The 13,130-nt window shown below is 42.1% G+C and overlaps 1 protein-coding gene across 6 annotated transcripts in view; it reads right to left on the bottom strand.

Moving 5' to 3' along the window:
• Xpnpep3 (X-prolyl aminopeptidase 3) overlaps window positions 1-13,130 on the bottom strand; it is a 44,334-nt gene that overhangs the window by 23,674 nt on the left and 7,530 nt on the right. For 3 of the 6 annotated variants that reach the window (XM_069999610.1, XM_069999613.1, XM_069999611.1), the window contains exons 2-3: window positions 9,878-9,994; window positions 726-1,133 (exon numbers count right to left, since the gene is read on the bottom strand). In XM_069999610.1, the coding sequence (XP_069855711.1) occupies window positions 726-1,133; window positions 9,878-9,994 (525 nt within the window). Of the gene's footprint in view, window positions 1-725; window positions 1,134-7,947; window positions 8,096-9,877; window positions 9,995-13,130 lie in introns of those variants that run through there. The other 3 variants (XM_069999615.1, XM_069999614.1, XM_069999616.1) reach the window with 3 other exon arrangements.

Below are 13,130 nucleotides of genomic sequence, written 5' to 3'. Positions count from 1 at the left end.
CTGTCTTTTTTTTTTTGAGACTTTTTTTTTGGGTCCGGTTGTGGGGCCTGAACTCTGGGCCTAGGTGCTGTCCCTCAGCTCTTCAGCTCAAGGCTAGCGCTCTACCACTTGAGCCACAGTGCCACTTCCGGCTTTTTTTTTTTTTTTTTTGCTTATGTGGTGCTGAGGAATCGAACCCAGGGCCTCATGCATGCAAGGCAAGCGCTCTACCACTGAGCCACCTTCCCAGCCCATACTTCTGTCTTTTTTTTTGTAGTTTAGTAGAGATAAGTGTCTCAGATGTTCCTGCTGGGGCTTGCTTCCAACATGGATCCTCAGATTGCCTCCTGAGTGGCTAAGATTACAGGTGTGATCACCAGCACCTGGCATGAGTAAAATTTGGACAATGTCATCCCTTCCTTCAATATCCCCCAGTTTCAAGCTAGAATGGTTAACTTGTCTCTGTGAATGAAAAATTTAGTGAAGATTTAGCAATTGTATAGGTAAAATGTTTGAAGTAGCTCAATTTTCTAGGAAAGACAGATCTCTGTCACAGCTTAATATGGGCATACAAGATCATCAGATTATGCTAAATCTCACTACACATGGGAAATAAGATTTCCCAGGTTTTTATTTCACCACAAATAACAAACTGCTATGATTATTTTAGGAAATCAAAAGCTATCCAGGCAATTAAGGTCTAAATCCCAAGTTCGCCTAAGCTTTGACTTGCTCCCATGTGTTACCTTTCAGTTTTGGCAGTAGGTGTTGAAATTCCTCTCGTGTGTAGGCTTCGTCCACTCCAGTTAGGGCTATTGTTCCATCTGTGCCAGATCGTGGACCATCCCAAAGTTCTCGACTGGGGTCTCTCCCAGGCACAAAAAGCATGGCCTTATGGCATGGTAACTGCTTGCCAGGGAGGCTCTGAAGGACCAGAATGCTATCAGGCTCTTGGAATCCGCACAAGTACAGGAAGTTGTTGTCTTGGTGGAAAGTGTAGGGGATATCATTGCTCATGTAGTATGTAGGGCTGGAAAGCACAACCACTGTGTGGTCTGTTCCACTCTGTCCTTGGGTTTCCTTATGGATCAGAGACATTAGTTTGTGTCTTCGAAGTGCATATTCCACTTGAGATAGTCCTGGTGTTACTTCCCCTAGGAATGACAACAAATAATGTTCTGTATATGTAGTATATGAAGTGTTTAAGGTAGCTTAATACTAGATGGAGATACCCAAGGTCATTTCAACAATATAGTATATATCCTCACTGCACATGGGCAATTAAGAAGCTGACCCAGGGCTGGGAAGTTGGCTCAGTGGTAGAGTGCTTGCCTTGCATGCATGAGGCCCTGGGCTCGATTCCTCAGCACCACATAAGCAAAAAAGAAAAAAGGTGGAAATGGCGCTGTGGCTCAAGTGGTAGAGTGCTAGCCTTGAGCTGAAGAGCTGAGGGACAGTGCCCAGGCCCACAGTTCAGGCCCCACGGCCAGACCCCCCAAAAAAATAAAACTTAAAAAAACCCAAGTATTTGCTAAGTATTGCTAAGCATTGTGCTTGTTTGCATGCACGCTCTCTCTCTCTCTCTCTCTCTCTCTCTCTCTCTCTCTCTCTCTCTCTCTGTCTCTCTGTATGTATATGTATATTTGGTGCCAGTCCTGGGGCTTGAACTCAAGGCCTGGATGCTGTCCCTGACCTTTTTAGCTCAAGGCTAATGCTCTATCTGCCACCTGAGCCACAGCTCTACTTTTGGCTTTTTGGTGGTTAATTGAAAATAAATAGTCTCATAAACTTTCCTGCTTAGGCTGGCTTTGAACTCATCCTTAGATCTCAGCTTCCTGAGGATCTAGGATTACAGGTGTGAGCCACCAGCGACCAGCTAAGTATGTAGTTTTTTTTTTTTGGTTGGTCGTGGGGCTTAAACTCTGGGCTTGGGTGCAGTCCCTCAGCTCTTCAGCTCAAGGCAGATGCTCTACCACTTAAGCCACAGCCCCACGTCCAGTTTTCAAGTGGTTTATTGGAGATATGAGTCTCACGGACTTTCCTGCTTGGGCTGGCTTTTAACCGGGATCCTCAGATCTCAGCCTCCTGAGTAGCTAGGATTACAGGCGTGAGCCACAGGCGCCCAGCAAGTATGTGGTTCTTATGGAGTTACCACCCCATAGGGAATCTTCTGAAAGCCATGGCTTCATTCCGCAATGATTTTTTGCATTCCTCAATAAACATATTAATGTCTATTTAACTTTTGTGACATGTAAAATAGAAAATTTATACTTTTACTGATGAAGTTGGCAAGAAATCAATGCGTAAATATTTGAGAACCTTATGGGCCAGTCTAAACTAGGCAAAGAAGCAGGGCTGAGACAGTTCTTGTCACATCTTTCTTTTGAGAAAGAGATGGCTATGAGTTTCCTAGAATTCTTGGGTAGAATATTAGACTTTGTACCAGAGCCGAACAGCTTGATTCTGAAAACCATTCATGTTTAAAACTGCCACTGTTACCTAATATCGGAAATTTACCTAAGCAGTAAATACTTCTGAAAGGCAAAGAAGACCCTTCCTTCTTTCCTTTTTTTTTTTTTTAGTTGGTCTTGGGGCTTGAACTCTGGGCTTGGGTGCTGTCCCTGCGCTCTTCAGCTCAAGGCTAGTGCTCTACGGCTTGAGCCACAGCGCCACTTCCAGTTTTCTAGTGGTTTATTGGAGATAAGAGTCTCACAGACTTTCCTGCCCAGGCTGGCTTTGAACCGCGTGATCCTCAGATCTCAGCCTCCTGCCACTGGTGCCCAGCCTGACCTTTCTTTTTTATCTTTTTATTTTCTCCTAAGATTTGTTTAGTTAGCTATATTTATGAAATAAATATTTAAAAAACCATAACAAGGGGCTGGGAAGGTGGATCAATGGTAACATGCTTGCCTTGCATGTATGAGGCCCTGGGTTTAATTCCTCAGTACCACATAAGCAGAAAAAAAGCTGGAAGTGGCGCTGTGGCTCAAGTAGTAGAGCGCTAGCCTTGAGCTGAAGAGCTGAGGGACAGCGTCCAGACCCAGAGTTCAGCCCCCACTACCGACAAAGAAACAAAAAACCAACAAACAAAACTGGGAGCTGGTGGCTCATGCATATAATCCTAGCTACTCAGGAGGCTGAGATCTGAGGATCACAGTTCGAAGACAGCCTGGGCAGAAAAGTCTCCATGAGACTCTTGTCTCCAATTAATGTATCCTGAAGCTCACTTGATAGTACACTAGCCTTGAGTACACAGAGGACCAGGGACAGCACCTAGGCCCTGAGTTCAAGTCCCACAGCTGAAAAAACAAAACAAAAAACCCCCAACTTAGTGGTAGAGTGCATGCTTAGCAGTGTTAGGCACTAGGTTAAATATTCAGCATCAGAAAAAAAATTAGAACAAAATTCTGTTTTCATTAGCTTTGAAGTAATTTCTGAAAAAAGCTGAAATTACTTGGAAATCAAATCAGGGATAGAAAACAATCTTTTATATTCTTTATATAATCAAATCTCATATGAATGGTTAAAAAATATAAAGTTTCATAATTATCAACATGGAGTTATCATTAACTAAATGCTTCCAAGCTTTCAAATTATTAAAGTAATAAACTAACTCTCTGGAATAATAACAAATTATCCAGGAAAAAGGTATTCTTTTCATTTGAAGGAGGGGGAGGGGAGAAAAGTGTAATAAAGCAATGAACTTTCAACTTCAGAAGTGAAGTTGGCAGTTATAGTGGCCTTTGATCATAGAAATTTTAACTTAAGAGTCAATCTGACTCAGGTTTATTCTGCTAAAACTTATCGCAATAGACATTCTGGCACTCTGTCAACTTGTAAAGTATGAAGAAATAAAGACAGTATTTCATTATGTGGAACCAATTAAGGATGGAAGGGCTATTCTAATAAGTGTATTTAACCAAAGTCTAGCTGGCATAAGCTGGACTCTGGGAACAGACAAGTCTCAGTCATTTTTCAGACTGTTTAGGCAATAAGGAAAGCTCTTTCAGGTCATTTGGAATTGGACTTCTCAACAGAGCAAAAAGAATATTCTTCATAATTTGCCAGCCAAGCAGGAAATCCAGAGAGGAAAATGGAGTAGGACTAACAATGAATGGAAACATGTAGGTTTTTGCTACAACCTAGGTATGTATTTTATTTTCTGAAATTAAATTAGGATTTCAATGTGATCTGATTCTGAAAATTCTGCTTAATATATAGTACTTTTTACATTCCACATGCCAGGCATGGCGACACATAATTGCAATCCCAGCACTACGGAGAGCTGAGGCAGGAGGTTCACAAGCTCATAGCCAGCCAGAGCTGAGTAGCTCATGAACTGATCTATTATTATTCAAGTGGCAAATGAGGAGAAAGTAAACTCTACTGTTTCTTTTTCCTTTATAATGTGAAACTTGACCCTTCTGAAAAACCTGAAATGACTAAATAATTTTAAAATTATCTAAAACTAGACTTTTATTGTATATATAGAAAACAAGACAGATAGAAAAGGAAGTATGGTTGTAAATGCCTGTAAAATCTTAGCATTCTGGAAGCTAAAGAAGGATCTTTGAGTTTGAGGCAAGCCCTACATAGCAAAAATCCCATCTTAGGAAGGGAAGAAGGAAGGAGGGAAGGAGAGAGAAAGGAAGGAGGGAAGGAAAGAAAGAAGGAGAGGGAGGAAGGAAGGAAGAAGGAAGGAAGGAAGGAGAGGTGGGTGAATACTGTATGATTCACATATAGTGTATGACAGGCAAAATGATGTAGAAACTTGAAGAGTGGCTGTCTGTAGAGGTGGGGACTAACTTAGAAAGAGTGTGAGGGAAATTTCTGGTAAGTATTCTGTGTTTTGATTGAGGTTTAGGTCATGCTGGTGTATATCTTTATCATAACACATGCAATTACAGATCTGTGCATGTAAATCACTGTGTGTAAGTTTTACTTTAAAAAAAACTATATTTTTTAAAAAAGTATACTACTAGGCCTGGGAATTTGGCTTAGTAGTAGAGTGCTTGCCTAGCATGCTTGAAGTCTTGGGTTCGATTCCTCAGTAACACATAAACAGAAGAAGCCTAAGTGGCACTGTGGCTCAAGTAGTAGAACGCTAACCTTGAGCAAAAGAAGCTCAGGGACACTCCCTAGCCCTGATTTCAAGCCCCGGGATAAAAGCCAAATATGAAATCTTATTTTTTTTCTTGGTTGGTCATGGGCTTGAACTCAGAGTGTGGGCACTGTCCCTAAACTCTTTTGTTCACGGCTAGCCCTCTACCACTTTGAGTCACAGCTCTACTTCCGGTTTTTGAGCAGTTTTGTTTTTGTCAGTTGTGGGACTTGAACTCAGGGCCTAGGCGCTGTCCCTGAGCCTCTCTGTGTTCAAGGCTAGCACTCTACCAAGTAAGCCACAGTACACAATAATTGGAGATATAAGTCTCATGGGGCCCTTTTTGCCCAGGCTGGCTTTGAACCATGATTCTCAGATTTTAGTCTCTAAGTAGCTAGGATTACAATCATGAGCCACTGGCACCCAGCTCAAATACAAAATCTTTTGGAACAAACAAATAATAGATGACATAATTTTATGCTCCAAACAAACTGACTTCAGCTGTATAAAAGAGCTCCTTTTTCTCTTCTTTTGTCTTTTTGCCAGTCCTGGGGCTTGAACTCAGGGCCTAGGGGTTGTCTTTGAGCCTCTCTGTGCTCAAGGCTAGCACTCTACCACCTGAGCCACAGTGCTATTTCTAGCTTTTCCTGTTTATGTGGTACTAAGGAATCGAGCCCAGGGCTTCATGCATTCTCGGCAAGCACTCCACCACTGAGCCACATTCCCAGCCCCAAAGAGCTTCTTTAAAAAAAAAAAAGTATGTATATATATTTCATTTAAAAAACTTATTCTCCATCCCACAATCATTTCAATACTACACGATTTAACTTTTTTTTTTTTGGGGGGGGGGGGTCCGGTTGTGGGGCCTGAACTCTGGGCCTGGGCGCTGTCCCTCAGCTCTTCAGCTCAAGGCTAGCACTCTACCACTTGAGCCACTTCCGGCTTTTTTCTTTTTGCTTATGTGGTGCTGAGGAATTGAACCCAGGGCCTCAGGCTTGCAAGGCAAGAGTTCTACCACTGAGCCACCTTCCCAGCCCCACGATTTAACTTTTTTTCTTTCTAATTTGGTGCCAGTGCTTTCTTGTTCAAGGCTATCACTCTGACACTTGAGCCACAGTTCTACTTCTGGGTTTTTTGGTCATTAATTGAGATAAGAATTGAGGTAAAAGTCTCGTGGACATTCCTGCCTGGGCTGGCTTCAAACCTTGATCCTCAAATCACAGCCTGCTGAATAGCCAAGAGCCATGGGTGCCAGGTTAAGATTTAACTCTTTAGATAGTGAAAGGCCTGGTTAATACTTTGGATATTTTTTTCTTGCAACATTCATGTACTGATTACAAATTATTGTACAACTACTTGATGGCAGTAAAAAAAAATTTTTTTTTTCCCAGTCGTGGGGCTTGAACTCTGAGCTTGGGCGCTGTCCCTGTTACCGCTTGAGCCACAGCGCCACTTCCGGTTTTCTAGTGGCTTATTGGAGAGAAGAGGCTTACAGACTTTCCTGCCCGGGCTGGCTTTGAACCGAGATCTTCAGATTACAGGTGTGAGCCACTGGTGCCCGGCTAAGTAAAAATTTTTTTTTTCAGTTTTCAGGACTAAAAAGTAGGAGTTGGAGGTGTGGCTCAGTTAGTAGAGTACTAGTCAATAAACAAAAGCATCAGGTACTAAGTTTGAATACTGTTTGAGTCCTGGTCGCAGACCAAAAAAGAAAAACAAGGAAAAGTACATATTTGTAATTGTATAAAAATCTACAGGGGCTGGGAAGGTGGCTCAGTGGTAGAGCGCTTGCCTTGCATGCCTGAGGCCCTGGGTTCGATTCCTCAGCACCACATAAGCAAAAAGAAAAAAGCTGGAAGTGGCGCTATGGCTCAAGTGGTAGAGCGCTAGCCTTCAGCTGAGGGACAGTGCCCAGGCCCAGAGTTCAGGCCCCACGACTGGACCCCCCCCCAAAAAAAATCTACAATGACATATATAAATAAAATAAAATTCTAGGGCTGGGATGGTGGCTTAGTGGTAGAGTATTACCTTGCATGTATGAGGCCCTGGGTTTGATTCCTCAGCACATCAGCAGAAAAAGCTGAATGTGGTGCTATGGCTCAAGTGGTAGAGCGCTAGCCTTGGCTGAGGGATAGCACCCAGGCCTGGAGTTCAGGCTCCAAGATTGACAGAAAAAAATAAAAATAAAAATAAAAATAGATAGGATTTTCTTCCCAGCCTTTCCTAATTCTTTTCACCTTTCCCAATGCCTAAAATTCCACACCTAGATGAGTATAATCAGGATGGGCACTCCCTTTCACCCATACTCAAAATCATTCTCTCTCTCTCTCTCTCTCTCTCTCTCTCTCTCTCTCTCTCACACACACACACACACACACACACACATTTATATTCTTTAAGAAATATAGCTAGCAGGAACATAATGAATAAACAAAAGTAAAAATATAGCAGCCATTATGTTAATATTATTACTGAGTTCAAGGCCTAGAAAATGCAGCTCACCACATAAAAGTATTTTCACAACAAGAAATCAATAATTCTCAAAGCTGGTAAAGTGTTTTTTTTTTTTTGGTCAATCGTGAGGCTTGAACTCTGGGCCTGGCGCTGTCCCTCAGCTCTTCAGCTCAAGGTGAGCACTCTACCATTTGAGCCTCAGCACCACTTCCAGTTTTCCGGTAGTTTATTGGAGGTAAGAGTCTCATGGACTTTTCCTGCCAGGACTGGCTTTGAACTGTGATTATCAGGTCTCAGCCTCCTGAGTAGCTAGGATTACAGGCGTGAGCCTGGCGCCTGGCTTTTTTTTTTTTTTTTTTTTTTAATAAATAGAGGCTATAGGTAAGTTGATAGGGAAATTCTGCTATTAAGCTTACCTTACAGCTTTGATAAACTGATTTCTTGTGTGTTTCAGTGGTGAGCTGCACTTCTGAATCTCAGCCGCTTCCCAGCAGGAATTCCAGTCTGATGAAGAATCAGCAAAAGGAAGTCCTCACTGAGAGACACACTGGTATCACTCACTGCCTGGAGACAGTGAAAGAGTAACATATTTCTAAAGGTAATTTACATGAATATACTACATGTTTACAAAGTAAATGCAGATTTAACTTCCCATGGGAGAAGTTAAGATACAACTTTGCTAGGAAACATTTTTTTTTCTACCAGAGTTGGTTTTATGCTGCCTACTTCTTTGGGATGACAGTTTATCCTGAAATTCCTTTATTAAAAAAAAAAAATCAAACAATAAAAAAAGGCTGGGAATGTGGCTTAGTGGTAGAACGCTTGCTTAGCATGCATGAAGCCCTCAGTACCATATAAAAAGAAAAAGCCTAAAGTGGTGCTGTGGCTCAAGTTATAGAGTACTAGCTTTGAGCTTCTTAAGAAGTTCAGGAACGGTGGCCAGGCCCGGAGTTTAAGCCCTAGGATTGGCAAAGAACAAAAACGAACCAACCAAAAAATACTGTTAAACCTTATGAAAACAATAGTGACAACACATCTCTTAGCAGCCACTCTGGGATCTTATAGGAAAAAATTAATGAAATAAAACTTGATTGATTTTTTTGCATTACTTTTATCAACTGGTATTGTTATCTTTCACTGTGCTGACAGATTTGTTTTTTTTTTTTTTTTTTTTGTCGGTCGTGGGCTTGAACTCTGGGCCTGAGCGCTGTCCCTCAGCTCTTCAGCTCAAGGCGAGCGCTCTACCACTTGAGCTACAGCGCCACTTCCGGTTTTCTGGTGGTTTATTGGAGATAGGAGTTTCACGGTCTCTCCTGCCAGGGCTGGCTTTGAACCACGATCCTCAGATCTCAGCCTCCTGAGTAGCTAGGATTACAGGCGTGAGCCACCAGCGCCTGGCTGTGCTGACAGATTTGGATACCATACTTAATCTAAATTTTGAAATGAGTATTTAATACTTAAAGTGTTCTCTAAAATATCTCTCTTTTTTTTTTTTTGGTTGGTCGTGGGGCTTGAACTCTGGGCCTGGGCACTGTCCCTCAGCTCTTCAGCTCAAAGCGAGTGCTGTACCACTTGAGCCACAGCACCACTTCTAGTTTGTTAATTGGAGACAAGAGTCTCATGGACTTTCCTGCCCAGGCTGGCTTTGAACCGCAATCCTCAGCTCTCAGCCTCCTAGGTAGGTAGGGTTATAGGCGTGGAGCCACCGGCACCAGGCCTAAAATATCTTTAATATAGTAACTCACAAAGATTAGTTATAACACAGTTCCAGAAACTACCAGTTCAGACCAGAAATTTTTTTAAATCACACCTTGACACACATACTTTCATTAGTTATTTTGAACTGTAAGATTTTTTTTTTTTTTGGTCAGTCATAGGGCTTGAACTTTGGGCCTGGGAACTGTCCCTCAGCTCTTCAGCTCAAGGCTAGTGTTCTACCACTTGAGCAACAGCGCCATTACTGGTTTTCTGGTGGTTAATTGGAGATAAGAATCTTACAGACTTTTCTGTCCTGGCTGGCTTTGAACTGTGATCCTCAGATCTCAGACTGAGTAGCTAGGATTACAGGCGTGAGCTACCGGTGCCCGGTTGAGATATATTTATCGTTCTAGATAAAAAACCAATAGCCACATGTAGATATTTAAACTTAAATTTAAGTTAATTAAAATATGATATAAACGAGTTCCTCAGTCACACTACCAATATTTTTACTGTACAATAACCACAGATGGTTAGTGGATACTTTTATGAAGATGTAACATACTTTCATTACTACAAAAAAATGTTAACAGCATTTTTCTAGACAATGTACGTGGGTGGAGAGCTATTATAGTTAAAATGCCTTACCTGGTCCGAGGAGGTGTGGGTGTGTAACTGGACTGGGCTGGCCTAAGTATCGGTTAGGAATTCTCCTCTCTGGCATGGGCTGGAGGGAGTATCCTCGCTGTATACATAACATGCATCCTGAAGGAAGAATAAAGATGAGATGGAACAATGGCTTTCACAATATTTATACAATCATCTATTTCAAAAAAATTGGTTGCTTAGAAAATGCAATTAAGCTGGGTACTGGTGGCTCATTCCTGTAATCCTAGCTACTCAGGAGGCTGAGATCTGAGGATCATGGTTCAAAGCCACTGGGGGCAGGAAAGTCCATAAGATTCTTGTTTTTTGTTTTTTTTGTTGTGAGGCCTGAACTCTGGGCCTGGGCGCTGTCCCTCAGCTCTTCAGCTCAAGGCTAGTGCGCTACCACTTGAGCCACAGCATCACTTCCGGCTTTTTCTGCTTATGTGGTGCTGAGGAATGGAAGCCAGGGCCTTGTGCATGGAAGGCAAGCACTCTACCACTGAGCCACCTTCCCAGTCCCAGAAGATTCTTATTTCTAATTAACCACCAGAAAACTGGAAGTAGAGCTGTGCCTCAAAGTGGTAGAGCACAAAAGCTCATGGACAGCACCCAGACCCTGAGTTCAAACCCAATAAACAACCAAAAAAACCCAAAACAGCCCAACAAATTAGTATTTCTTATCTTCTCTTCTAACATTTAGATGGACCTTTCTTCCTCTATGCCAGAGTTTGTGCTTGGGAACTAGGAAAATAGAAATGAGATCATCTTTACCCTCAGAGACACTAGTTTGCTAGTTTCATGGAATCTCTCTCTCTGCTAAAGGTATGAATAAAATTACAAGAATAGAAGGAAGAAGATAAGGATTCAGTTGTTTTTTCTTTCTTGCAATTGTTTCTAACATATTTATAAGATGATTTTTTTGTAGCTTTATATGTCCCTCCCCCACAGTAAGACCCCTGTTTTCACTGTATTTGATGTTGGTATACTTTGTGGAGGGGAAGGGAAAAAACAAATTGTTTAAATAGGGATACAGGTGGACCTATTGCAACAATGAGATGTATGTTATGTTGAAAATGAAATTTACAACTTTGGCGGGGGTGGGGGGGTGGTGGTGGTGGTGGTGGTGGAGGAGATGGAAGGGATGGGAAGGGGAAACAAAGGAGGAGGCAACAATGCTTGATAAGAAATGTACTCATTGCCTTGCTCATGTAATTGTAACCTCTCTATATTTTCACAAAAAAAAAAAAAAAGAATAGAAGGAAGGAAACAAACAAAAGCAGACTTAAGGAGATAAGAGATAGCTTGAGTCTGTGACTTCAAATTTTGGAAAAAGGATTAATATTTTTTTACTGAAAGTATGTTAAACATGAAAACAATATATAATGTTCTTACTCTTAGAATGTTCTAGTAAGATGAAATAATGGATGAAAAATGCTTAATCATAATTATGACAAAATGTTGCTATTATAAGCATTTAATTCAATAATATTAAGCACGTGGTTGGAACACATGGTAAAACGTAAGAATTTTTCTTACTAGGAACTAGTGGCTTACATCTATAATACTACTCAAGAGGCTGAGATCTGAGGATTGCGGTTCAAAGCCAGCCTAGGCAGGAAAGTCTGTGAGAATCTTACCTTCAATGAATTACTAAGAGAGCCTGAAGTAGAGCTGGGGCTCAAATGGTAGAGCACTAACCTTGAGCAAAAAAAAGCTCAGGACAGCTCCTAGACCCTGAGTTCAAGCTCCCAAACTGGCACGCACACACATGTACATACTTACAGACACACAGACATACAAACACACAGACACACAGGAAATTTTCTTTTTTTTTTTTCCCTTTTTGTCAGTCGTGGGGCTTGAACTCTGGGCCTGGGCGCTATCCCTCAGCTCTTCAGCTCAAGGCTAGCACTCTACTTGAGTCACAGTGCCACTTCTGGTTTTCTGGTGGTTCACTGGAGATAGGAATCTCACGGTCTTTCCTGCCCGGGCTGGCTTTGAACCGCGATCCTCAGATCTCAGCCTCCTGAGTAGCTAGGATTACAGGCGTGTGCCACCAGCGCCTGGCTACATGAATTTTTTTTATTGCTTTCATCTTCAAAAAAAAAATGCAGTGTAGTGGAGTAATACATAATGAATGCAGTGCTGGGTTCATGGACAAACTGATTATTACATTTTTTTTGGGGGGGGGTCTGGTCGTGGGGCCTGAACTCTGGGCCTGGGCGCTGTCCCTCAGCTCTTCAGCTCAAGGCTAGAGCTGTACCACTTGAGCCACAGCGCCACTTCCGGCTTTTTTCTTTTTGTTTATGTGGTGCTGAGGAATGGAACCCAGGGCCTCAGGCATGCAAGGCAAGCGCTCTACCACTGAGCCACCTTCCCAGCCCATGATTAATACAATCTTAAAATGACACAGAATTCTTGCTCTGGGGCACTGAGGAGCTTTCAAAAGGTGTGTGTATGCTACTGCAGAGGTAGGCAATGCCTGCTGTGAGCGTGAAATGGTCAGCTAAAGGAGTGAGAGTGTGAAGTATGAATGAGGTTGCAGAATGCGCTGTGTATGCATTTGTGCTTGAAGGTAGAGAAGAAGCAGAAAGGGGCAGAATATACAAGAACACACCAAAGCAACGGGATTCCCCTTCCCCTGACCCCTGCAGTCAGGTGTCCCAGAGGGAGATTAGGAACGAGGGAGATTAGGAAGGTGAGGAGCAGAACTTTGAAGGCTTTGAATGGCAAATTGCTACTAGATTTTTGCTGCATGAAATAGACATTACCATCATTTCATAAAATGAGAAAGTAGGTTAAAAGAAGTAATTTCTACAAGGTTACACACTACTTGGGAAGCTAAGAGTCAACCCAGGATTATAATTTTTTTTAGTGTGGATCCTGGGGCTTGAACTCAGAGCCTAAGCACTGGCCCAGAGCTTTTTGTGCTCAAGGCTAGCATTCTACCACTTGAGCCACATCTTCTCTTCTGGATTTTTGGTGGTTAGTTGAGATAAGTCTTACCTACTTTGGATGGCTTTCAATCAGGTCTTTAGAACTCATCCATCTTAGTAGCTAAGATTATAGGCATGAGCACCTGCATGGTCAATTATTTAACTTCACAAGTTTTGCACTTATTCCTGCACTCTAGAGACTATTTCTCTAGAGACTATTCAGGAGAGTGTGTGTGTGTGTGTGTGTTTATTATTTTTTTTTTTTTGGATGCAGTCATTTCTCTAGAGACTATTCAGGAGTGTGTGTGTGTGTGTGT

The sequence above is a fragment of the Dipodomys merriami genome, unplaced genomic scaffold, assembly GCF_024711535.1.
Source record: "Dipodomys merriami isolate MVZ:Mamm:240054 unplaced genomic scaffold, mDipMer1.0.p SCAF_55, whole genome shotgun sequence".
Classification (NCBI taxonomy): domain Eukaryota; kingdom Metazoa; phylum Chordata; class Mammalia; order Rodentia; family Heteromyidae; genus Dipodomys; species Dipodomys merriami.
Note: the sequence above shows the minus strand (reverse complement) of the source record. Positions and strands in the feature narration are given on the sequence as shown.